General features: G+C 43.0%; 1 protein-coding gene across 2 annotated transcripts in view; it reads left to right on the top strand.

The window, feature by feature from the left end:
• The window catches only part of LOC143961100 (potassium channel subfamily T member 2-like), a 439371-nt gene that overhangs the window by 157277 nt on the left and 254621 nt on the right, over positions 1-27473 (top strand). For both annotated transcript variants that reach the window (XM_077470267.1, XM_077470268.1), the window contains exons 2-3: positions 22984-23063; positions 24160-24262. In XM_077470267.1, coding sequence (XP_077326393.1) covers positions 22984-23063; positions 24160-24262 — 183 coding nt within the window. The remainder of the gene's footprint in view (positions 1-22983; positions 23064-24159; positions 24263-27473) is intronic.

Raw genomic sequence — 27473 nt, 5'->3', positions numbered from 1 at the left:
TTAGTGATTAGCAGACTGTACGTCAGTCCCTATACCAATGAAGGACTGCTGCAGTATAGGGCAGCGGTCAGCAGTAGTGCACGGCAACCCTATGTATTGTGGACCGATAGCGGTCCTTACAGAACAGCAGACTGTAACGCACTCAGGCCTATGTACCGTAGCACCCTATACCAAGTTACCAGTCCTTATAAGAACTTTTGTGGACCAAGCAGGTTGTGTGTTAGTGATTAGCAGACTGTACGTCAGTCCCTATACCAATGAAGGACTGCTGCAGTATAGGGCAGCGGTCAGCAGTAGTGCACGGCAACCCTATGTATTGTGGACCGATAGCGGTCCTTACAGAACAGCAGACTGTACTGCACTCAGGCCTATGTACCGTAGCACCCTATACCAAGTTACCAGTCCTTATAAAAACTTTTGTGGACCAAGCAGGTTGTGTGTTAGTGTTTAGCAGACTGTGCGTCAGTCCCTATACCGCTGAAGGACTGCTGCAGTATAGGGCAGCGGTCAGCAGTAGTGCACGGCAACCCTATGTATTGTGGACCGATAGCGGTCCTTACAGAACAGCAGACTGTAACGCACTCAGGCCTATGTACCGTAGCACCCTATACCAAGTTACCAGTCCTTATAAGAACTTTTGTGGACCAAGCAGGTTGTGTGTTAGTGATTAGCAGACTGTACGTCAGTCCCTATACCAATGAAGGACTGCTGCAGTATAGGGCAGCGGTCAGCAGTAGTGCACGGCAACCCTATGTATTGTGGACCGATAGCGGTCCTTACAGAACAGCAGACTGTACCGCACCCAAGCCTATGTACCGTAGCACCCTAGACAGACCAAGTTACCAGTCCTGATAAAGAGCTTTGTGGAACAAGTGAGTTGTGAATGATTAGCAGACTGCAGCAGAAGGGCAGCAGTCAAGTATAATATTCTTTCTATATTTGGAAGAAAGAATATTATACGTGTACAAGCCTATTACCGTACCACTGATACCAGTCCTGAAAAGAACCTTTGTGGAACTAATAGTAACAGCAAGTCTTTAAAATTATCCTCACTGCCTGACACACTGCTTCCTGCCTGTCCCTATACAAATTGGCAAAAAAGAGTAGGCTGGAACGATTAGCTGGAACAGCTCTTTTGTGGACCTGATAGTAACAGCTAATGATGATGATGATGATGATGATGAAGAAAGACTAATCTGGCTGAGCTGTCCCTAAAATAGCAGCATACAGCGCTCTGTCCCTTTATCTAAACTGACAAAAGAAACTCAGGCTGCTGACCTAACACCTATACCAGTCCTGAAAAGAACTTTTGTGTACCAAATAGCTAGCGTTTTCTCTGTCCCTACTCCACACAGGATCCTTTCCCTACAGTGACAGAAGAAAGAATGTAAAATGGCCACCGGATCGGGTGTATTTATAGGTTAGGGGGAATGTCCAAGTGTCCATGAGCTGTCATGTCTCAATTGGTTGTCCTGTAACACATGATAAACGTGTCACGAAAGGTTAAAGTTCTTGTATACATTAAACACGTAAGTCCGCCGGGGCGAACGACGGAAAAAGGCGTTCGAACCCGCGGACGGCGAAAGTCGGAAATTCGCCGCGAAACGACCGCCGGGCGAACCGTTCGGCCATCACTACTCCAGAAGTTAAAATGTTCAACAATGATTCGCGTATGTGTGGTTGCATGTGTACGTGGCTCCGCCCAGACTATTTCCTTTTCTGATCCATTATTGATAGGCTATTTTCTATTCTGGTCCATTGTTTTTAGGCTGTTGTTTTAGGTTTTTTTTCTATTCTGGTCCATTGTTGTTAGGCTTTGTTTTAGGCTATGTTCTCTTCTGCTCCAATGTTGTTAGGCTATTATTTTAGCCTATTTTCTATTCTGGTCAAATGTTCTTAGGTTAGTAGGGAATTTTACACTTGTCTTGTAAAAGACAACCTAAATATCAGAAAATAACATTTAGTAAATTTGCATGAATGATGATACATTTGCACAGGAATTTTTTATGAATAGACCCACTGGTGTTAAAGATAATATGGGATTTTAATAATGGGGTTTACATAACTTTTCAGAATATTGACATGCAAGAGGTTGTAAGGTGTCCCAATCTGATGCCACCTAATTTACTTAAAATTATGAAGTGGAAAGTTCTACTGGCTTATTTAAACAATCCTTTTACTTGGTATCCAATCTTATAGTCCCTTGCACTATAGCTTTTTGGCAAAGTTAAAGCAAATTGTAAAATCAGACTGTAATATGTGGGCAGCTTTATAATCTGCTTAAGTTTTAGGCAATCAGTGTTTCATCCACTTTCATTCAGATTTTATGAATGTATTAATTGCATCTTAGGGTAGATTTTGACATATACGTTCTAAATCTCGCTTGCCTCTGATCCGCGTTTGGATCATGCTCCAGAGGCTACTGACAGGTGGTGAGGAAGTGAAGCAATGCCTCCTCATGGCCTGTTTTAAGCCCATGTTTGTTGACAAATGTGTTGCAACTGCACCTGCATTGCATTTGTTTGCAGGGCATTTGTGGTGCTTCCCCATTGACTTGAAAGTGTAGCATTCGGTGGGATTGCCGCCCGCTGATCACTACAAGTTGGGTCAAGGGCCCAAAGCAAAGCATCGTGGCCACAGCATGTAAACACTTCCAGGTAAAACACTTGGTGGGCTGAGTCAGCTCCTGGCTTCTTATATTTCTTATATACTCCAGCAGTGCGACCTCCCTGATTCCTGCCCACCTGGAAGTCTAGGTGCTCCCATCTACTTATGCTAGTCCTGGCACCTCCTGTTGCGTCCTCCATAATAAATGCAGAAGAAAGTGTAGAAAGGCTTCATATGGTCACAATGGGTATTCTACATCATAAACCTGAAATATCGCTTCTCAGCCTTTTGGTTAAGATCAAGTGTGGTATCTGGTATTATCAGTGCTAAGAGGGGTTGCTCTGCTGTCATTCAAATTGCGTCTGAAATGGCTGGCTGTATTGTATTTCTGCTGGTATGATGGTGTCTTGATGAATCTTCCCAGTGAGAACAGAAACTGGTGCGCCCCATGGGTGAGATGGGAGCCGGGAGTAATTTCCTGGTGGAGGATTCCGAGGAGCCGATTGCCTCCTGATTTCACTGTACTACATTGTTTGGTCAGGGGCTACGAAGACACAAGACCTGCAGTGTCAAGCACCACCTGGGAGTGGCGTCCTGGGGTGCTGGAGTACCACTATGAGTTTGGGACCCCACTGTGTGAAACTGTACTAGGCTACGAAACCTAATGTTTTTTTCTGCAAAGCCTTTTCGCTGAGGCAACTTTTGTTTCCTGCATTGGTTCTTTTGGTATATTTGCACATTTTGGTATCTTGATATGTGCTAATTGCACTTATATACACTATATTACCAAAAATATTGGGACTGCCTTTACACGCACTTTAATGGCTTCCCAGTCTTAATCCGTAGGGTTCAAAATTGAGTTGGCCCACCCCTTTGCAGCTATAAAAGCTTCAACTCTTATGGGAAGGCTGTCAACAAGGTTTAAGAGTATTTCCATGGGAATGTTTGACCATTCTTCCAGAAGTGCATTTGTGAGGTCAGGCACTGATGGGGACGAGAAAGCCTGGCTCGCAGTCCCCGCTATAATTCATCCTAAAGTTATCAGGACTCTGTGCAGGCCAGTCAAGTTCCTCCACCCCTAACTTACTCATTCATGTCTTTATGGACCTTGCGTTGTCATGTTGGAACAGGAAGGGGCCATCCCCAAACTGTCCCCACAAAGTTTGGAGCATGAAATTGTCCAAAATGTCTTGGTATCCTGACACTTTAGGAGTTCCCTTCACTGGAACTAAGGGGCCAAGCACATCCACTGAAAAATAACCCCACACCATAATCCCCCTCCACCAAAAGGGTTGGATCAGTGCACAAAGCAAGGTCCATAAAGACATGGATGAGCAACCCTGGGGGAACTTGACTGGCCTCAACCCGATAGAACACCTTTGGGATGAATTAGAGTGGAGACTTCTTGTCCACATCAATGTCTGACCTCACAAATGCACTTCTGGAAGAATGGTTAAACATTCCCATAGAAACACTCCTAAACCATGTGGACAGCCTTCCCAGAAGAGTTGAATCTGTTATAGCTGTAAAGGGTGGGCCAATAGAATATTGAACCCTACGGACTAAGACTGGGATGCCATTAAAGTTTGTGTGCGTGTAAAGGCAGGTGTCCCAATACTTTTGGTAATATAGTGTGTTTTGCCTTTTCGCTCAGTCTTGTAGTGTTTGGGTCTTCAGGCCTACAGTAAAGTCTAGGGGGGAGGATGTGTGACCGTTAGGCTCCTTCTTCCCCTGCCTTGGTAGGTCTCTCTTTGTCAAAGCCCCCCACCTAGGGTTGCCAGCTCATCCTGTTAAACCCGAACACATATGAATTACACAGGTTCTGAGTCTAATTTATTGCATATAAGGCAGCAAGTGGGTTTAATTACCACCTTAATTAGCCACAGAACCTGTGTAATTAATATGTGTTTTATTTTAAAGGGATGAGGTGGCAACCCTAACCCCACCTAATATTTGTTGGTTGGCTTTGGCTTATCATGAGGAGAGGGGTCCGCCAGACCTTCTGGCTAAGTAGACCTGATTGTGCCTTATCTCAGTCAGGTGACTTGTGCCCCGGAGGGTCAGGAAAGAGTCCTGCCTCTTCGAGAGGGGACTATAAGTGTCCTTTTGTGTGTGTGTGGTCACATACAGTGGGGCAAAAAAGTATTTAGTCAGCCACCAATTGTGCAAGTTCTCCCACTTAAAAAGATGAGAGAGGCCTGTAATTGTCATCATAGGTATACCTCAACTATGAGAGACAAAATGAAGAAACAAATCCAGACAATCACATTGTCCTGATTTTTGAAAGAATTTATTTGCAAATTATGGTGGAAAATAAGTATTTGGTCACCTACAAACAAGCAAGATTTCTGGCTCTCACAGACCTGTATCTTCTTCTTTAAGAGGCTCCTCTGTCCTCCACTCATTACCTGTAATAATGGCACCTGTTTGAACTTGTTATCAGTATAAAAGACACCTGTCCACAACCTCAGTCACACTCCAAACTCCACTATGGTGAAGACCAAAGAGCTGTCAAAGGACACCAGAAACAAAATTGTAGACCTACACCAGGCTGAGAAGACTGACTCTGCAATAGGCAAGCAGCTTGGTGTGAAAGAATCAACTGTGGAAGCAATAATTAGAAAATGGAAGACATACAAGACCACTGATAATCTCCCTCGATCTGGGGCTCCCCACAAGTTCTCACCCTGTGGGGTCAAAATGATCACAAGAACGGTGAGCAAAAATCCCAGAAACACACGGGGGGACCTAGTGAATGACCTGCAGAGAGCTGGGACCAACGTAACAAAGGCTACCATCAGTAACACACTACGCCACCAGGGTCTCAGATCCTGCAGTACCAGACATGTCCCCCTGCTTAAGCCAGTACATGTCCGGGCCCGTCTGAGGTTTGCTAGAGAGCATTTGGATGATCCAGAAGAGGATTGGGAGAATGTCATATGGTCAGATGAAACCAAAGTAGAACTGTTTGGTAGAGGCACAACTCGTCATGTTTGGAGGAGAGAGAATGCTGAGTTGCAACCAAAGAACACCATACCTACTGTGAAGCATGGGGTTGGCAACATCATGCTTTGGGGCTGTTTCTCTGCAAAGGTAACAGGACGACTGATCCATGTACATGAAAGAATGACTGGGGCCATGTATCGTAAGATTTTGAGTGCCAACCTCCTCCCATCAGCAAGGGCATTGAAGATGAAACGTGGCTGGGTCTTTCAGCATGACAATGATCCCAAACACATCGCCCGGGCAACAAACAAGTGGCTTCGTAAGAAGCATTTCAAGGTCCTGGAGTGGCCTAGCCATTCTCCAGATCTCAACCCCATAGAAAACCTTTGAAGGGAGTTGAAAGTCCGTGTTGCCCAGCGACAGCCCCAAAACATCACTGCTCTAGAGGAGATCTGCATGGAGGAATGGGCCAACACACCAGCAACAGTGTGTGACATCCTTGTGAAGACTTAGGCCGCGTACACACGCGCGGACTGTTCGCCCAACTTTGTCCGTCCAACAGTTTCGGCAAACAGTCCGCTCAAACTTAGCATGGACGGACATGGCCACACACGACGGACGAACAGTTTGCTGAAACCGTGCGCGATGACGTGAACGGCACGTACGACGGGACGAAAAATACGACGTCCTATACACTGCATTATAGCTTTCGGAGTGAAAATCCTTTCTGAGCATGCGCGCAACTTTGTTTGACGAACAAGCCTACACACGGGCGGACTGTTCGCTCAAACAAGGTTTCAGCGGACAGTTTTTCGGAAATTCCGAAAAACCTTGTCCGTCCAACTGTCCGCTGAAACTGTCCGCTGAAAGCCCACACACGAGCGGACTGTCCGCCCAAACACTGTTCAGCGGACAAAGTTGGGCGAACAGTCCGCCCGTGTGTACGCGGCCTTACAGAAAATGTTTGACCTCTGTCATTGCCAACAAAGGATATATAACAAAGTATTGAGATGAACTTTTGATATTGACAAAATACTTATTTTGCACCATAATTTGCAAATAAATTATTTTAAAAATCAGACAATGTGATTGTCTGGATTTGTTTCCACATTTTGTCCCTCATAGTCGAGGTATACCTATGATGACAATTACAGGCCTCTCTCATCTTTTTAAAGTGCGAGAACTTGCACAATTGGTGGCTGACTAAATACTTTTTTGCCCCACTGTACTTTTTTTATTCACTTTTAGTATTCCGTTTATGCACAGTGCATGGCTTGGAAAAAAAAAAACTCAAAAAACTTGAAATATTAGTATTGAATGTACTGTTCCTATTTAAACGCTAGTAACCATGCAGCCTCAATCACTAAAATCTGAACGCAAGCTCTGAATGAAAACAGCCCAGCAAGTATGCAAATATGAGTAAAGCAATATTGACATCGTCTGGGCAAACAGATTGCTTATTTTTTCCCTCTTTGCTGTGCAACAGATACCACAGCAGATGGTACTTAAACAGACTAAAAAAAAAATATGGCTGTGTGTTCCAAAGCCAGCGCGGGAGTGGAATGGTTAACACCAAGCTCTGTGGGTGCAGCTGTGTGAAATGATCTGAGAAGGCTTCCTATGTAGAGGTTCAGTGTTCCTGAGATAAAGGCTGGTGCTCCGGAGCGGTGGTGACACCGCCAAACCACAGCAGCAGCTGCTCCGTTATGTAATTGATACCGGTACAGGCCGATTCCTGCTGTGACCAGCAGCCTGCAACCTGGAGAATTGTGTTCTCGTGTTGTAAGGTCACATGTGAGATCAGAAGCATCTTGGTTCATGGCTAATTACACAGGTGGCTTAGGACGCATTGGCTTGCACAGGGGATAACATGTGAAAACACGTGGCCCCAGTTATCATTATATAAGATTTATAGCGCTCCAACGGTTTGCACAGTGCTTTACAAAATAATGGGAGACAGTAAAGTCACAATACAATTCAAGACAAGAGGGTAAAGAGGTCTCTGCTTGTGAGAGCTTAAAGTGGAACTTGACACATTAACAACTTGATAAAAAAAAATGTTCTTTAGCAAGGAGCATGCACAATATTGTCAGAAGTATTGGGACGACTGCCTTTACACGCACATGAACCTTAACGGCATCCCAGTCTTAGTCTGTAGGGTTCAATATTGAGTTGGCCCAACTCTTCTGGGAAGGCTGTCCACAAGGTTTAGGAGTGTTTCAATAGGAATGTTTGACCATTCTTCAAGAAGCTCATTTGTGAGATCAAGCACTGATGTGGAAAAGAAGGCCTGGCTCGCGGTCTCCGCTCTAATTCATCCCAAAGGTGTTCTATCGTGTTGAGGTCAGTCAAGTTCCTCCAGCCCAAACTTGCTCATCCATGTCTTTATGGACCTTGCCTTTTTCACTGGTCCAAATCATTCATTGGAGGGGGGATTATGGTGTGGGGTTGTTTTTCAGGGGTTGAGCTTGTCCCCTTAGTTTCAGTGAAGGGAACTCTTATGATGTCAGCATACCAAGACGTTTCGGACAATTTTATGCTCCCAACTTTGTGGGAACAGTTTGGGGATGGTCCCCTTTTGTTTCAACATGACAATGCACCAGTGCACAAAGCAATGTCCATTAAGATATGGATGAGTGAGTTTGGGGTGGAGGAACTTGACTGCCCTGACCTCAACCTGATAAAACACCTTTGGGATGAATTAGAGCGGAGGCTGCGAGCCAGACCTTCCCGTCCAACATCAGTGCCTGATCTCACAAATGTGCTTCTGGAAGAATGGTCAAACATTCCCATAGACACACTCCTAAACCTTGTGGACAGCCTTCTAAGAAGAGTTGAAGCTCTTATAGCTGCAAAGGGTGGGCCAACTCAATATTGAACCCTAATGACTAAGACTGGGATGTCATTAAAGTTCATGTACGTGTAAAGGCAGGAATCCCAATACTTTTGGCAATATAGTGTACATTTCACATTAATAATTATGCTACCAACATTAGTGTGTGCTGTAAATTGCCTCCAGCATTGCTCCTGTTTCTTCTTGCCAGAGGCTGCCATTTAGCTGAAGCCCAGAGCCCCTGATCAGCAGTAAATTATAAAGCAGAACTAAACCTACTAATTTAGTGGTTTCAAAATCCAGTAAATTCCTGAAATGGCTGGTGTCATAACTGATCACATGTGCAGCACCATGGTAGTTGAAGATCAAACAGAAGCAGTTTCCATGGCTGCAACAGATAGGAGGGTTTAAGGCTGTCAGCAGATCGGCCTCTACAAATTCAGCAGTGCCTCAAAGTGCCTAAAAATGGAGAGCAACTGAGCATGTGCAGAGCAGTGTGAGACAGCGTATTATTGGATTTTAAACAGTATAGGCACTAATGCAAAAGGGGCCAGCCTGAAGTGATCTGGAAAGACCTAATTTTCTGACTTATTTTCCACTTCAACATTTTTCAAGGCAACTAAAGGAAGATCTTTCTCAGACAATCGTTGCTTCAATCATTGAGCTGGAGAATGTAAGTCTGAAGCTGTATGGCTGTGGGCAAGCAACAGCGCCCTGCACTCATGGTGCAATGATGCAGATAGAGGCACTGGCACTGTGTCTTCAGTGCTGCATCAGTGAGTACTGTCTACCACAGGAAGGGGGGGGGGGGGGCTTGTAGACCGGTGCAGTCTACATTCTACACTGCAGGTGTCACTATTCTGCAACAGCACTGCATTTGGAGGGGAAGCCAAGGGACATAGTTCCTCAATAGTTTCCTGGGTCACTAGGGAATTGATCCAATTGGATGCTGTCACCACACATGACTCTAGCAGACATCTTGGGTCAGCCAGAGCCTTTTTAAGGCCCTGGCTCCCAGGTTTTGTGTGCATTTTGCGAGTTGATAGAGTTGGTAGAGAATCAGCGAAAGGTTCCTGATGATCAGGGAAAGCGTAAGGCTTGCATCTTTTCTGGACATTTGCCTGTTTGGGCGCAAGGGGGCCAGGCAGCATTCTACCCCTCTCTACAGGCACTGTTAGTTCAGCTGAATCCTGCTCTCTATGCTGTTGGAACTGTGGGTGTTTCTGGCTGGGTTGCCTTCCCACCGGGTTATTTGTGAACTGTTTCTGCGCTAATTCAATGCAAGTTCTTTCATTGCACTGGGACTGTGTGCATTATTGTTGCTGCACCGCTCTACACCCCACCTATACCTCCTGAGTTGGGCTATATGTAATTATCTCCTGAGAGAAATATGATGACCACCTTCTCAAGGTCTTTTGCAGTACTCAATATCACTGGCTTAACCTACCCTTCTGAAATTATTCCAAGCAATAAATCACAGTGCAGATCTATTTGGTGAGTCACTGGTACTCCAGATGAGCAAAGACAAGCAGAGAAATGAGGATAAAAAGGCATCAGAAGAATCCTTCTATGGGTAGTATTCAGTTGTACGTATGTAAAAAGTATGGTAAAAGCTATAGTAAGCATATACTCATATTCATAAGGTTGTCTCCAGGCAGAGTGTGGGCGGTTGTACCTGATGTTCATCAGAGTTTTGGAAAAATTCTTGCACTGCCCCAGGCTGCAGTCAGGTCCAGTAAACAATAGTATAAAGAATAAGGCCCACAAATGGAGCCAGTGTGTAGTCAGCCGGCGAGCCCATTCACTAAAAAGGTGCTTCCAAATGGATTCATTAGGAAGGTTGGTACTTATTGATCATAAAAACAGGTTAAAATACCTTTAATGTGTTTTGTGGCTCTTTAGTGGCCAATTCATTATAAAAAGGTGTACAGTACACCAAATGAGTGGGATCTGTCTGCATTCCTTCAGCTCAGAATATGCTATTTTCACTGTATAATCTGAGCTAAGGGAATGCACATAGATCTCGCCCATTAAAGTGTACCTTTTACTTATGAATTGGCCGCTGAGGAGCCATGAAACACATTGATGGTGTTATAACCTGTTTTTATGATCAATAAATACCGACCTTCCTAAAAAATCCACTTGGAAACATCTTTTTAGTCAATGGGCGTCTCTTTGACCACACACTGGTTCCATTCTTGTGCCTTATCCCTTCTACCTAGATCTATTTGGTATCTGGTTACCTGAATATATTTAAGCCCGGACAAAATTATTAAGAACTTGTGAGGATGGAGTCTGTTTGGTACCAAGACAGGATGACTTTTTTTCTGTTATGCGAATTGTATATCATTAAGAATGTTGGACTCTTGGGCATTTGTTTGCTCTCTTTGGGTTGCATGTGCACTGTAGAAAGAAACTGGTGGCATATAGGGGTTTCATCCAGGCAGGAGGAATTCCAGGGCGCTTGTCCTTCCTCTAGGGAGGAAATTGTAATTTCAGTTTCCTTAGGGATTAGTAATTTCTGGTGTGGGTACTGGAGCTTGGAGGCTTCATAAAGACTTGGGAAGGATGAGGTGTTCAGCTCAAGGTCCATATTTTGTTGGTAACCTAACTATTTTAGTATGGAAATTATATATATATAAATATACAAATTCAAATTGAAAAGTTTAGCCACAGGTCTCCTTGTGATTTCTTTTAAATCCATATATACTGAAATGGTAGAACAAACACCATTTTTCAAGTTTACACATATACTGAATTACAATATACAACAATTTAAATACCAGGAAACTGACTACACAACGGCTTAAGCCGTCCCCGCAGGGAATATACAGTAATTACTGCTAGCCGCTAAAATATGACACATGAAAAATCCCACAGGTTGGTTGTACCCAAGTTGATCGATCAATCCACTTGGGTACATTCAGCCTGTCCATACATGGTTCGAATCTCGGCCAGTTCGGTAGGGAATCCAACCATCTATGGCCAGCATTAGTGATTAGCACTTTTGCTTACAGCACTTGGGTCCAGGGATTGCACCCTTGTTAGAACACTCTCTGTATGGAGTTTTGCATGCTCTGACTGTGCTTGTATTAGTATGCATGTGTGGAATAGGAACCATAGACTACAATCTCCTTGACAGCAGGGACAGATTTAAATGTACGATATGTAAAGCGCTGTGTTAATTGCTGGAGCTATAAAAAATAGCTGTAATAATAAAAATCTCCAAATGCCAGATCTAAGAAACATAAAGTGTTACAAGTTTCTTACTAATGTCTCATATTGCTGGCACATGAGAAAAAGATAAACAAGATAATGTCATTATCATCCTAAAATTACTCTATAAAAAAAAAGATTATAATTTTGATTCAGTCCCAGTGGGTATAAAGATGAAATTTACCAATTTCCAGACATTTAATAGAGATGGGTCATAAAGACAATGATTATAGATGAGAGCTTAGGTTGAGGAGAGGAGGTTATTGAGTCTTAGAGTTATAGAAAAGTAAGATGGATTTACAGACTTTTAGCTTTACACCCGCTGGGACTTAATGAAGATAATGATCTTTATTTTTTAGAGTAATTTTAGGATGGCTATGATGATAACTTGCTTATCTTTTTAAGATCTGCAACAACTGCCAACAATACGGGAGACATTAGTGAGAAGCTTGTTACTTGGAATTTGGAATCTGTATTTCTTTAGATCAGCCTTTCTCAACTTTTTTATTCTAGGAACCATTCAAATATTTTTTCAAGTCTCAGGGAACCCCTACTAAAATTTATTTATCAAGGGTCAATGGGAAGAATGGTCCTTACATAAGTCGCTGCATGCCGCCTCCCTGTCATTGTGAACGGAGACAGCGACGAGGCAACAGCTCAAGAAAAGAAGAAGAGAAGAACAGAAAAACAGAATGCGGCGGCGACGGCGACAGAAGACCGGGCCACAGCTTGTAAAAGAGCTAGAAGAAGGCGCGGTGGCCCGGCAAGAAGAACCGAAGAGGGGGACAAGAACCCAGAAGAGGGGGACAAGACCCCCGAAGTCGGAAGAAGAGGGCGGCGGCAAAGAAGAAAGTCGGGCTCCTCCGCTAGTAAAAGAGCTAGCAGAAGATAGAGGAGGAGTCCGGCGAGAAGACCCCTGAAGATGGAAGAAGACCCCCGGAGCTGTGCAATAAACTATTTTAACCCTTGTGTGTTGTGTTTTTTTTTTACATTTTTTTCCACAGGTGAATGGGTAGGGGTACATTGTACCCCATACTCATTTACATAGGGTGGGGGGCCGGGATCCGGGGGCCCCCTTATTAAAGGGGGCTCACGGATTCTGATAAGCCCCCCGCCCGCAGACCCCGACAACCAATGGCCAGGGTTGTCGGAAAGAGGCCCTTGTCCTCATCAACATGGGGACAAGGTGCTTTGGGGTGGGGGGGGGCCGCGTGGCCCCCCTTCCCTAAGGCACCCCCCATGTTGAGGGCACGCAGCCTGGTACGGCTCAGGGGGGTGCTCGCTCACCCCCACCCCCTTTCCTGGCTGGCCAGGTAGCGTGCTTGGATAAGGGTCTTATATGGACCTGGGGGGACCCCCCATGCTGTTTTTTTGGCGCTTCCTTCTCTGGTCCCAGCTACCTGGAGCCGCGCTCTAAATGAGTGGACTTTCCTCTGTGTGTGTAGGCGAGTCCGTTCACTTCAAAAGTACGGCGGATAGTCCGCCGCAAATGTGCCGTGTGTGGGCAGGTAGCTCGTTCGGAAAGTCCGGTGGACAGTCCGGCGGTTTGTCCGCCAGACTAAGTGTGCCGGATAGTCTGATACGTGTGTACGTGGCATAAGAGGGAAACATACGAGGCTACCAATCCTTAGGCTGCTATGGGGATATATGTTGAACACAGTACTGTGCAAAAATACAATAATATCATGTGCAAAATAGGCAAAAAATGTAAAGTGCAAAATGAATTTATGTGCACTTAACAAAAATTCAAAAATACTATGCACTTATCACACAGCGTGTGCAAATGGGCAGTAATAAAAGTAAAAAGCGAAAAAACTCCTTCACATCCAGTACAAAGTGCTATTGTGCTAATTGCTGTTCCACCTGATTAATGAACAGCAAAGCTACCAATCTTAAAGCTACTTTAGGAAAAGAGATACTGTGCAAAATTACAATAGTGTCATATATACGTAAGTAAAAAGGATTAAAGTGCATAGAATGTAGTGTTAACAATTTAACAAGGTGCAAACCAAACTGTGCACTTATCACAAATGATGTGCAAATAAATAGTAAATGCTCAAAAACAAGAAAAACAATAGAAAGTGCTGCTGTGCTTATTGCTATTCAGCCTGTTTCCTGAACAGCCTATAAATTAACCTCTTGCCGGGACTACATCTATTGACGTCGTCCCGTGCACGAGCGGCCTGCGCGCCCCCTGAGGGGCGCGCGCGGCGTGCTCTGTGATCGGCGAGTCAATGAGACTCACCTGATCACCGATCCGAGCAAGGGGTCGATCCCGACCCCTTACCACATGATCAGCTGTCAGCCAATGACAGCTGATCATGTGACAAAACAGAGCCGGTAATCGGCTATTTTTCCTCTTCGCGCTGACAGCGCGAGGAGAGAAAAAAAAAGCCGATCACCCGCGGCCGTGATCGAGACATCAGTCCCGATCACGGCCAGTGTATCAGTGCCCACCTGCCCCCTGCCAGTAACCCCCAGAGCATTAATAAAGTGCCACCCAGCAGTGCCACCCATCAGTGCCCATAATGCCACCCAGCAGTGCCATACATCAGTGCCCATAGTGCCATACATCAGTGCCCACAGTGCCATACATCAGTACCCACAGTGCCACCTATCAGTGCCCACAGTGCCACCTATCAGTGCCCACAATCTACCTCAACAACATTTCTGCACCTCAGTGCCACATATCCGTGCCCATCAGTGTTGTCTACCAGTGCCCATCAGTGCCCATCAGTGCCGCCCATCAGTGCCCAGCAGAGCCACCTATCAGAGCAACCTATCAGTGCCACCTATCAGTGCCCATCAGTCCCATCTATCAGTGGTACCTATCAGTGCCCCTTAGTGCCACCCATCCGTGCCACCTATCAGTGCCCATCAGTGCCGCCTTATCTGTGCCCATCAGTACTGCCTTATCTGTGCCTATCGGTGCCACCTTATCTGTGCCTATTAGTGTCGCCTTAACTGTGCCTATTAGTGCCCACCAGTGCCGCCCATCAGTGCCCACCAGTGCTGCCCATCAGTGCCCACCAGTGCCGCCTCATCAGCGCATTTCAATGAAGGAGAAAAATGACCTGTTTGCAAAATTTTATAACAAACTATTAAACATGATTTTTTTTTATTTTGCATCTTTTTTTGTTTGTTTAGCAAAAAATAAAACTCCCAGCTGTAATTAAATTCCACCAAAAGAAAACTCTATTTGTGGGAAAAAAATTATAAAAATTTCATTTGGGTACAGTGCTGTATGACTGCGTAATTGTCATTCAAAGTGCATCAGCGCTGAAAGCTGAAAATTGGTCTGGGCAGGAGGGGGGTTTAAGTGCCCAGTAAGCAAGTGGTTAAGCAAGTATCAGGAACATGTAAAAAACATATAGCAAAAACATGTAAAAAACAATCCGATGAAAGTTAATACATAATAATCACAGAAAGATAAACATCCTAGAAAAAAAAATATATACATTAGATAGTGTTATTATAAACACCACCTACTCAGTATACTCCAGACCAAGGTGGTGATAAATAACACTACATGTGCTGAATACTATATCACTTTTAGAGCGCAGTCTCTGATTCATAGAAAAACAAAGTCCCGCCACTATCAAAGCATAGTTTGGCTTTAGAACGTTTCCCACAGTAGAAAGGAGAGGAAACTTTCCAGGACACTATCACTCATGATCGAATTGCTTCAGATCCGATCACAAATCATGGCACTAAATGAAACAAAACTTTCATTGCGCAGTGATTATAGATTCTGCGAGCTACAGCCACACCGATCGATTTCACTCACATAACCCAAGCCGATAAGTAGCGCTTGAAACAATCAGCTGGATAAGGTGGGAGGCGTTTTCCCAGACAAGCCACCTTGCTTGCTAGATTCTCAAAAGGCTCCGAACGTAACGTCACTGGCTCCACCCGACGCGTTGCATCATATGTCACAAGACTTTATCAAGGGTAGCCTTGCGATCGTTTGTGCTGTTTATATACCACGAAACAGCGTGCCGGTTGCCATAGTGACTTAGATCTCTTAAGCGTTAGTATCATTTTGTTCAGCACTCAATCAATTTAAAATCAAGTTTATTTTAATACAACAACCATACAAAACGAATAAAAAAATATATATAATAAAATATATATGGAAAAACACCGGGATCACCACCTCAAATAGTATAATATTATTCAGGCTTCAACTTGCATTTAACATCTCACTGATAATATATACACCCCTTTACTATCGCCATCTAGTGGATGGTATAATCCCCACATTACAAATACATAAAAAATACACCATATCTTCATCATTTGACATGCAAGGTTATATCTTCTACTGATGGAAAAAACATGATACATCCAAGGTGCAAACATAATAATGAAAAAAATATAAAATTATGCATAGATGAATAATGATTCAAAATTCTTATACTATCACCGTAAATTACTTCTACCATCCAATACCCTTGTAGATGCAGGTCCCATGCATTTACCTAAAAAACTAAAATATTACTAAAAAATTAATGTTAAACATCTGCAATAAAACGATTGAGGCCGAATTCAATGTTCAGACCTTTGGGGAAGAATGTGGCCAACTGGAATATCCACCTTGATTCACTTTTACTCAGTTCCCTCACTTTGTTGCTACCTCTCCAATCTCTGATCTCTGTCAAACCTCCATCTTTCTCCAGGTTTCTCATATTCCCTTTTTGTCCTTTCTTACATCTTCCTCCTGCCAACCCTCTTTTTTCTTATCTGCATAGTGCTATACTCTGAGAACTGTTTTATATGTTTGGTTTAATATTTTCGATACTAGTCCTGCCAGTCCAGCAAGGGAAGCAGGACATTATAATGGACATTCTGTTTCTTAAATTGTATGCTGATTATGTCAACTGTCATTCTTTTTTTGCTATCTCCTCTCTCTTTAAGGACCTTCACATGATGGTCTGTTATTTTTTTTTGTGCCTATTCAAAAAAGTCAATAAAAACCAAAATAGTTGTATATTATCATTCAGTATGCTTGTGAACTTGAAAAAGGTCAGGGACTCTCAAAACGGTTGTTTTATTCCAGGGTGTAAAGATTTAAAAGACTAAGGAAAGTGCAAAGAGAACTGTGCCAAATCTCTTCTATTTGAATTATAGGTATCGGTGGGCCCCCAGGCTAAAGTCTTCTCTTTACCAGCTTGCAGTGTCAGCTGGGACAATACATGTCATTGATCTTAACATAAAGTATGCCTAAATCAAGGACGGGCAGCAGGAGAACTGTCAGCATAGTCAGTACACTGCAAGAGAGCAGTGCCATGGATAAAAGTTATAGATGTAGTAGCGATAATATTAATAACCATAATGATTTCAGCTGTCCCATATGATTTTAGCTGAGGGGAAACTCTGAGATTTGTGTCTGCATTTGACATGCAAGGTTAATTTCAGGCTCGGTTTACACCTAAACTGGCCGCAGATCACACAGGAACGCTGTGCATTCCTGTTCTCCATTACATGGATGAATCAGGGCCGAATCTGTGCCTGAATTCAGCCCTGAAACGGAGTGCAGTGCGCTCCGCAGCCGCCCCGGAGATATGTGAACCGGCTCCATAGAGAGCCGGTCACATTCTCCTGCTATGCGAATTGGATGCGGAGAAATCCACATCCAATTCGCATAGGTGGGATCCCAGCCTGATTCTGTAGCAGATGTTAAGAGGGCAATAAATCTACAAAGATGGCTATGCAAATGCTTCCTATTGCACAAAGTGGGATCTGGGATCCTGAGTAAATTTTCCTTAAAGTGGAAGTAAACCCATCAATTTAAACAGTTAAAAAAAAAAAGGCATGCCGGTAATGCTAACTGCACATTGGCTGTGCTCTCAGCCTAACCATCAAACCATCCAATGGCTGGTGTCATAACGAATCACATGTGCAGCACCATAGCAGTTGAAGATTAAACAGAGGCAAAGATGGCAGCTTCCTTGGCTGAAAACGATGATAGGGGAGTTTAACTGCCCCACTAATGGGGCCCCCCTTATACCCCAAGCTCCACAGCAGTTGCATGGACTGCTATGGCTTTTCTTACATCACTGATACACAGACACTATATATAGCTAAAAGTATGTGGACATTATTATTATATTATTATTATATAATTATTATCTTATCAATGCTTGAAATCATCCCTGGCCAATATGCTATACAAGGTCCAGAAATTAATGATATTTTAAAAATTATTTTATTGAAAATTTTTACAATTGAACATTTTCTCGTTCAAAGTATCCACCTTGTGCATGTTTCATAAGACGCCCGGCAATTTTTCCATTCTTAGCATCAATGGAAGTCTTCAAGTGGGTTGACATTCACACCCTGCGTTGTGGTTCTTTGGACATTATCTACACTACCAAAATGGTGTCCTTTCTCACATTCAAATCCCAAGTCACCATGTCACGAACAATTGACTTGGTAATTTCTGTTTCCTCTGCAATCATTCTAATAGTAAACCGTTGCTCAAAAACGGAAACAGAATGTGGATGCAGTGAGGTCTGTTCTTAACCGTGACCGACGGCTCATTGTCAGAATGATTGCAGAGGAAACGGGAATTACCAAGTCAATTGTTTATTAAATCGTGACTCAGATGTTGAACACGAGAAGGACACCATTTTGGTAGTGTGGATAACGTCCAAAGAGCCACTACGCAGGTTATGAATGCCATCCCACTTGAAGACTTCCAGGGATGCTATGAAGAATAGAAAAATCACTGGGAGTGTTGTGTACATTCACAAGGTGCAGACTTTGAAAGAAACAATGTTCAATTGTAAAATTTTTCAATAAAATAATTTTTAAAATATCATTCTCATTACTTTCTGGACACACCTCGTATATGTTTGTGTATGTATATATATATATGTATATATATATATATATATATATATATATATACACACACACACACACACACACACACACACACACACACACACACACACACGCATTATACATACATATGTATATTTTAGTGTATCCTACCATGCAGTCAGTTGACCAAGTGCAACATCAATATTTGAAGCTGTTTCTGCAATAAACACGAAAAGATCAATGGTCTGTATATTCTTTTCATGTTTATTGTGGAAACAGCTTCAATCGTGCTCCTGAATAGGCAGAGGTTAGCTCTAAGGAATGTGTTGGCAGAGATCTCTGCTCCAATGCCTCATTATCTAACTGTATGGCAGGATATACTAATATATAGACAGCTAATGGGTGTTGGATGAGGATGATTATAAGTACTGAGGCCAGTGTTAAACTAATCGAAGAAAATATTTTGGTCAATAAAATTAACACTATTTTAGATGACTAAAATACGACTAAAACTAAAACAATTCAGAAGACTAAAACTAAAATGGCATTTTAGTCAAAAGACTATGAATAAAACGAAATCGAAATTTGATGTCAAATTTAAAACTGGTTATATATCACAACGGCTAAATTTGTGTCTGTAGTGCATTTAATGCACTACAATTTAACATAACCCATAAGATTTTAGTCGACTAAAATGTACTGGAGATTTTAGTCGACTAAAATACGACTAAAAAAAGTCAGATGACTAAAATATGACTAAAACTAAAATTGCATTTTGGTCAAAAGACTATGTGGTTAAAACTAAATTGAAACTGGACGTCAAAATGAACACTAATTGAGGCATCTTAATATACTATATTGTATCTGTGAGCAACAAGATTTTAACTTGTTGTGATGGTATTAATAAAAGTCGATGATTTCATGTATGACTTAAAAGTCCACTATTGCTTTATTGTCTGTAATTACATAATTATTTACTGGATGTGCTACCCCTAAGATAACAGCTCATCCCCTAAAATTAATAAGAGTATGTGGACACCCCTTCCAATTATTGGCCACAGTTCCATAAAGACATGGTTTCAAAGCTTGATGTGGATGTTGACCTGAGTGGAGACCTGACCTAAACCCTAATTATCTGAGATAGAATAGAACAGAGTTTGTGACCTACAGTGGTGTGAAAAAGTGTTTGCCCCCTTCCTCATTTCCTGTTCCTTTGCATGTTTGTCACACTTAAGTGTTTCGGAACATCAAACCAATTTAAACAATAGTCAAGGACAACACAAGTAAACACAAAATGCAATTTGTAAATGAAGGTGTTTATTATTAAAGGTGAAAAAAAATCCAAACCATCATGGCCCTGTGTGAAAAAGTGATTGCCCCCCTTGTTAAAACATACTGTAACTGTGGTTGTCCACACCTGAGTTCAATTTCTCTAGCCACACCCAGGCCTGATTATTGCCACACCTGTTCACAATCAAGGCATCACTTAAATAGGAGCTGCTTGACACAGTAAGGTCCACCAGAAGATCCTTAAAAGCTACACATCATGCCGAGACCCAAAGAAATTCAGAAACAATTGAGAAAGAAAGTAATTGAGATCTATCAGTCTGGAAATGGTTATAAAGCCATTTCCAAAGCTTTGGGAATCCAGCGAACCACAGTGAGAGCCATTATCCACAAATGGCGAAGACATGGAACACTGGTGAACCTTCCCAGGAGTGGCCGGCCGCCCAAAATTACCCCAAGAGCTCAGCGACGACTCATCCAAGAGGTCACAAAAGACCCCACAACAACGTCCAAGGAACTGCAGGCCTCACTTGCCTCAGTTAAGGTCAGCGTTCATGCCTCCACCATCAGGAAAAGACTGGGCAAAAATGGCCTGCATGGCAGAGTTCCAAGGAGAAAACCACTGCTGAGCAAAAAGAACATCAAAGCTCGTCTCAATTTCTCCACAACACATCTTGATGATCCCCAAGACTTTTGGGACAACATTCTGTGGACAGATGAGACAAAAGTGGAACTCTTTGGAAGGTGTGTGTCCAAGTATATCTGGCGTAGAAGGAACACTGCATTTCATAAAAAGAACATTATACCAACAGTAAAATATGGTGGTGGTAGTGTGATGGTCTGGGGCTGTTTTGCTGCTTCAGGACCTGGAAGACTTGCCGTGATAAAAGGAACTATGAATTCTGCTGTCTACCAAGAGATCCTGAAGGAGAATGTCCGACCATCTGTTCGTGTACTCAAGCTGAAACGAACTTGGGTTCTGCAGCAGGACAATGATCCTAAACACACCAGCAAGTCCACCACCGAATGGCTGAAGAAAAACAAAATGAAGACTTTGGAGTGGCCTAGCCAAAGTCCTGACCTGAATCCTATTGAGATGTTGTGGTATGACCTTAAAAAGACCGTTCATGCTCGAAAACCCTCTAATGTAACTGAATTAGGACAATTCTGCAAAGATGAGTGGGCCAAAATTCCACCAGGACGTTGTAAAAGCCTCATTGCACGTTATCGCAAACGCTTGGTTGCAGTTGTTGCTGCTAAGGGTGGCCCAACCAGTTATTAGGTTTAGGGGGCAATCACTTTTTCACACAGGGCCATGATGGTTTGGATTTTTTTTCACCTTTAATAATAAACACCTTCATTTACAAATTGCATTTTGTGTTTACTTGTGTTGTCCTTGACTATTGTTTAAATTGGTTTGATGTTCCGAAACACTTAAGTGTGACAAACATGCAAAGGAACAGGAAATGAGGAAGGGGGCAAACACTTTTTCACACCACTGTAGATGCTGTCATCCATCCATGGGCGTCCACAGGTAGGGGCAAGGGGGCTCAAGTGCCCCCTTCTAGAATCAGAAATTAGATCTTAAATTCAGCACAGTTTCGTCAATATCAGGGTGCGGGCAGCCCACACCTGGGTGCCACCCAGCAGTGGGGTAACACCTTCAAGGTGCTGTCAAGCCCCCCCCCATCAGTGTAGTGTGAATTTGGGCTCTTTTCTCTGCTCAGTCCAGCAGAGAACTCGGTGGTTCTGTGATAGGAGAAAGGTGAGCTGCGGGCTATCAGAGGTTTCTCCCACTCCCCCCCTTTCTCCAGTCAGGGAGAAGAGATGGTGGCTCTCACCAGGCCCCCCACCCAGCCTCCTGCCTGCTCCATTCCTTCCCTAATGGCCATAACTGAGGGCCAATCAAAGGAGTCTAGGATAATGGGACATGTAGTCTTAAAGATTGGCGCCCCCATTTTTCACAGGAAGGAGGCTACAGCTTGTTCAAAAGAGAGATTGAGAGACTGCAGCCTGGAAAAAAGCTGTGGGAGAGAGCACTACAGGACAAAGAATGAGGAGTATGCTAGGTGGAAGCCAGAGGGAGAGCCACGCTGCCCAGCACCACCAGAGAGAGAGCCACGCTGCCCAGCACCACCAGAGAGAGCCACGCTGCCCAGCACCACCAGAGAGAGCCACGCTGCCCAGCACCACCAGAGAGAGTCACGCTGCCCAGCACCACCAGAGAGAGCCATGCTGCCCAGCCCCACCAGAGAGAGAAAGACTGAGCCACTACCAGGGTACAGACATGCTACACTACTGACCAGAGTCGCCCCTAGGGAACCCAGAGTGAGCGATTGTCCAGGGATCACTGCTGTAGTTTTGCTGGGTCTAGTAAGAGGGCCTGTTGGCCATTATCCATTACTTATCCTAGGGACTGTATTACATCTGCAGTCTCTGACCATGATAATGTGATAATTACATTGTTGAAAAGGGGCGGTGCATGAGGGACCCTAAAATTATGACCCCCCCTGAAAAAAGTTCTGTGGACGCCCATGCATCCATCATCAGTACCTAGCCTCACAAATGCTCTTTTGGGTGAATGTGCAAACTTTGTAAAAGATGCAATCCAAAATATCGTAGAAAAACTTTTCAGAAGAGTGAAGACTGTTATACCTATAATGAAGGGATAGGGGGGGGGGGCTTTATATGCGCATTACTGCAATGCAGTACTCTGAAGAAGACCCGAATGATCTCTGAAGCATCTCAAACAGATGTCAATATGATTCAGAAATACACTCAATAAGCTATAGGTAGCTGCAGTTAAACTATTGGAAAATAGGAATGTTTGTATAATAGTCTCTGCTTCTGGTCTGGGTGAAAATACAACTGCAGTAGCAGCACCTGTGTGTTTAGGGTTATGTGGCTCAGTTACCTGTCTCTCTCTTCACGTCTTCGGTCTGGGGGTTTCAAAGCCCCTCCCCAAGATAGGAAGTGTTAATACATGAATATACTTAACACTGTGATATTTGCAGCTAACAGTAAAGGGCAGCAGATCCCTACACAGGGAAGAAAAAAAAAACATGCTATAGACAAGAGAAAATATGCTATAGGAAAGAAAAAAACATGCTTTAGGTAGGAAAAAAAAAACCCTATAGGCAAGAAAAATATGCTATAGACAAGAAAAGGAATCATTTTTAAGGTCTCGTGTATTGACATTTTTTCTGTAGTTGTGTACATCCACAAATCTAAAATTTTAATAAATGCTTATTTTTCATCTTTTCTAGTGTCCTGGTAGAATTTTATGTGAATGAAAACTCCTTCAAAGAACGGCTGAAACTATTTTTTATAAAAAATCAGAGATCAAGTAAGTATTTTATTTCAAACTACCAAAGAATGTAGAAATAAATGACGATTTCAGGAACTAAGCAGTCCAGTTTAGGTCCTCATCCTTGTTGAAAATAAAACAATAAGTCAGGCTCCAGTCATTATTTTAAACATATTGTTTTTTTGTCTACTGGGATTTGCCTAGCCCAGTAAAATACAATGTCAAGCTATAACTATGGCCATAAGAAAGCTACAAGTCATAATGTGGCTTTGGCTGGCTAGACATGAACAACGGAAAGAAAGTTCTTGGAACAGCTATACTACCTAGAGGAGTTTTCTACACAGTTCAAAATATTGTTTGTTCTTCATTGAACAACTGACAATTGATTGTTCCAAATTTGTTTAGCAAAAAGCCAATACAGCCGGGTGACACAGACAGGAGGAGCTACGTGATATGGATTCTTTCCCTGCCACCAGAAGGTAACTCCCCTGGTAACAGACCAGGGGAGCTATGGGGCATGGAGCCTGTACCTCCTACCACAGGGTTAGACCACCCAGGAGGATTTATGTGAGATGGAGTCTATACTTCCTACCACATGGTGACACTACCCAGGAGGATCTATGTGACATAGAGTCTGTACCTCCTACCACAGGGTGACACCACCCAGGAAGATCCATGGGACATGGAGTCTTTATCTCCTACCACAGGCAGAGTGACACCACCCAGGAGGATCTATGTGACATGGAGTATGTACCTCCTACCACAGGGTGACACCACCCAGGAAGATTTATGTAACATGGAGTCTGTATCTCCTACTCCAGACAGAGTGACACCACCCAAGAAGATCCATGTGACATGGAGTCTGTATCTCCTACCACAGACAGGGTGATACCACCCAGGAGGATCTATGTGACATGAAGTCTGTACATCCTACCACAGGGTGAGTCCACCCAGGAGGATCTATGTGACATGGAGTCTGTACCTCCTACCACAGGGTGACATAGACAGGAGACACTATGTGGCATGGGATTTGCACCGGAAGATGAAACATACAGTAAGAGCTATGTAACATGCAGTCTGTTCCACCATTAAAAGTCTTTTCATACAGAAACCTCATTAATATTTTTTTTTGCAGGTTTAAGGGTGCGACTGTTCAATTTCTCATTGAAGCTGTTGAGTTGCCTGCTCTACATCATACGAGTATTACTAGATGATCCAAGAGATGGCAAGGGGAACTGGTATGTGTTTCTGATTCTTTCTCCAATTACCTTTGTACCTTGGCTGGTATTGTCCCCGACTGGCCAGCAGTAATAGGACTGGTTGGCAACGCATTAATAGGAGTATAAGTAAAGGCGCCCACCCTACATAAGCCTAATGCCTATATATCAGACTTTGGTTTAATGTGAGCTTTCATGTTCACAGTAGGAATCCATTTTAGACCACTTGTTAGATGTTGGAAGTGTCTAAATGAAGATCTGTTGGAGCCTTGTGCATAAAGATGTCTGAAGAGTGAAAAGTTCTCATTGTCCATAACAACCAGATTCTCACTTTCATTATCCCAAGTACATGACAGAGAGACTCCTATTGTCTGGTGTATGAAGCAAGACTGATTCATCCTTCAGATACTTTTTTGATAAAGGCCTGATCTGTTTCTCTCCATGTACAAATGAATACATTTATGAAGAAAAACTCAGGCAAAAAGCTGAATGGTTTATCTCTTCTATTCTCCTCTACAGCACCAATATTTATAATAGTGCAAGCTGACATACCTTTACTAATTTGTGAGGCAATTAGCAAAACTAACTCTTTTGGCAAACAATGTTTTTATTTCTGCAAACACAGAGATGTAACATAATATCAAGTGGCACCACATCCCAATAATACATAGACAAAAAAGCAAAAAAAAAGAAAAACTGCGCATTTTTAAAGGTGCCAAAGAGAACTTCAGAAAATGGACTCACAACACAAAATTAAACCATTTTATTTAATACAAACATTAAATAAGTAACACCATTAAAACCCATCAAATGGTATGGAACATTACCCCCCCCCCCCCTCCTCCCCCGGACAAATACGGTTACTATCCCCTGTTAACAGAGCAGACCTCTTATAATTGGTGTACCGATATCAATGTATTTATAATAAAACATAAATTTGGCAAACCGTGTACTGTACAGGGAATCACCAAAGGCCCCAACATGCTTTGCATATGTACAAAGTTAAGACTTGCTTCCTTTATGTACAAATGATGTAGCTGTGTTTACAGATACAGTACAATGTGTCTATGACTCACAATGCACCTTAACCAGAGTTGGCCCATGCATTCCATGGGGCTGCAGTGATGGAATCAATAAAGTGGCTGCTAATAGAGTCCACCCCAGGATAACCCAAGGTTAACAAAGAAAGTTGCCAAATATATGTGATACATAAATGTATAAGGTAGTGAGGAAGAACCCATAGAACCCATAGATCTGCTGTAAAATTACCTACCACAGATCTCCAATCTGGCTGGCCAGGGTATAAATGCTTAAAGTGATAACCACAGCTGTCAAACGACAGGAGGAAAAAAAAGAAGGAGGTGCGTTGTAGAAGACAACCATGCATTAACAATGACACAGCAAAAAAATGAATTGGTCAGACCATATTTTTATGTGGTACCCACAAATGGGTCCAACCCTTTGCAAATGTTGTCTCTCAGCAGACCTACCTCCAAAAGTAAAGCCAGCAGCCCACACCTAAAACACACATAAAGTGATCCTGCAAACTCAAAAAGGACCAAAAGTCCAGAGTATATTTATACAAATTTTTTGAGAAATAGTGCCCAGGGAATTGGCGCCACCCCTACACCCTCCGGCGCCTCCCTGCCACCTCTGGGCATGTCAGGCATTGATCAGGCCTGCACATGCATATGCTGTATATCCACCCACCTCCTGTCCGTGCCGGAAGTCAGTGCTGGCGGGTGTGGAGGGAGGGGACTCAATTCCCTGGGTACCATTTCTCCCAGAGTTTGGGTTTCCAATATTGTTTTTTCTTACTAGGCTAGGGGGTTATCCTGGGGTAGCCTCTGTTACCATCCACTTTGTTTGTTCCATCACTGCCTCCTCATGGGAATGCATTGAAAGGAGGACAGCTTCTCACTAACCTTCTTGAGTATATCTAGGATTCTATAAGAGCAATCCTAGTACATATTGCATCTTCTGGCCCTTAGTTCCCTTCTAACACTTGCACATCCAAGTTTTAACAGCAAGGTCTGTACTCTTAATGTCCCAGGAACTGTCTGAAATAAGGATGCACTGGTAGGCTCCTCAGAGAAAAAGATCCTTTCCCATACCTAAACATTAGGGCAGTGCCCTCCAGCAAACATGATCCCTTTTCAGTCCCTCAGCCCAGCACCTGCTGAGGTCCAGTCTGCAATTTGTTTGTCTCACTTTTTCCCAGAGGCCGCAGCCCCAGGAGAAAGGGAAATCCTCCCCAGAGAGGAAAGAACACTCTGAACAGGCTTCCTAAATATGTATCACCTCCCCAGCTACCTTCTGGATGTTCCCTTTCAGGGATTGGCTGAAGCATGATAAATATTCATATTGGACATTTGACTCTCCCTGCTCTATGCTTTGGAAGCTTCTCTCAGGAGCAGGTAGGAGAAAATGAACACAAGCTAGGAAATCCTGACCATACAAAAACAATAGACTAGTTCTCCACTAAATGCAGTGAAGCAAAACAATATTTTTACCCTAGCAGCCTAACTAGAGGAGGGCACTACACAAACCTTGAAAAGTTTTTCTTTATTTTTTTTCTAATCTGACGACCTGTGGGAATTTGTCAAGAATCCACTAAGAGAAGGGGGTTGTTGAGGATGCTGAGAGAAGTTGGATATGAACCCATGTCTTATTTCTCTTGTTTGGTGGTCTTTAAGGTTAAATAATAGCTCCTCATATTATGCAGACTTCATGCTGCTTCCAATAGCACATTCCAGCATTAGTATTTTCTAAAATAATCACAAGGGGCAGAGCTTGTACAAAAGATTGTCATCATTCAGCAGATTTGTGACTGAATGAAGCCCTTGTCATTCCTGTAAGTGTTGTCTCAGCCCCTCCAGTCATTGGGATGATATTTCAGTATTGGTGGTGTAACTACAGCTCATAGTGCTAATGAGTATATCAATACCACAAACCAAAAGTGCACAATAATGATGGAAGTAATATTTATTATTAAACAAAATTATGTATGAAAAGACATTGATATGATCACATAAAAGCTTTTTTCTAGAAGAAACCCAAAAAATAATTTATATCCAGCCTGTTATTTTTATTGTACAAATTTCTGAAGAATTGATAACATTATGTAGTTAGTGGATACTTAGCAAATGTTCTGTCTTACGCAGCCTGTAGGGAACCAGCATGGTCTCCTGGGTCCTCTTCTTCAGTCAGGTTCCCTGTTTGATGACTGTAG

The sequence above is a fragment of the Lithobates pipiens genome, unplaced genomic scaffold (assembly GCF_037356315.1).
Source record: "Lithobates pipiens isolate NorthernLeopardFrog02 unplaced genomic scaffold, aLitPip1_a1.2 Scaffold_8, whole genome shotgun sequence".
Lineage (NCBI taxonomy): Eukaryota > Metazoa > Chordata > Amphibia > Anura > Ranidae > Lithobates > Lithobates pipiens.
Note: the sequence above shows the minus strand (reverse complement) of the source record. Positions and strands in the feature narration are given on the sequence as shown.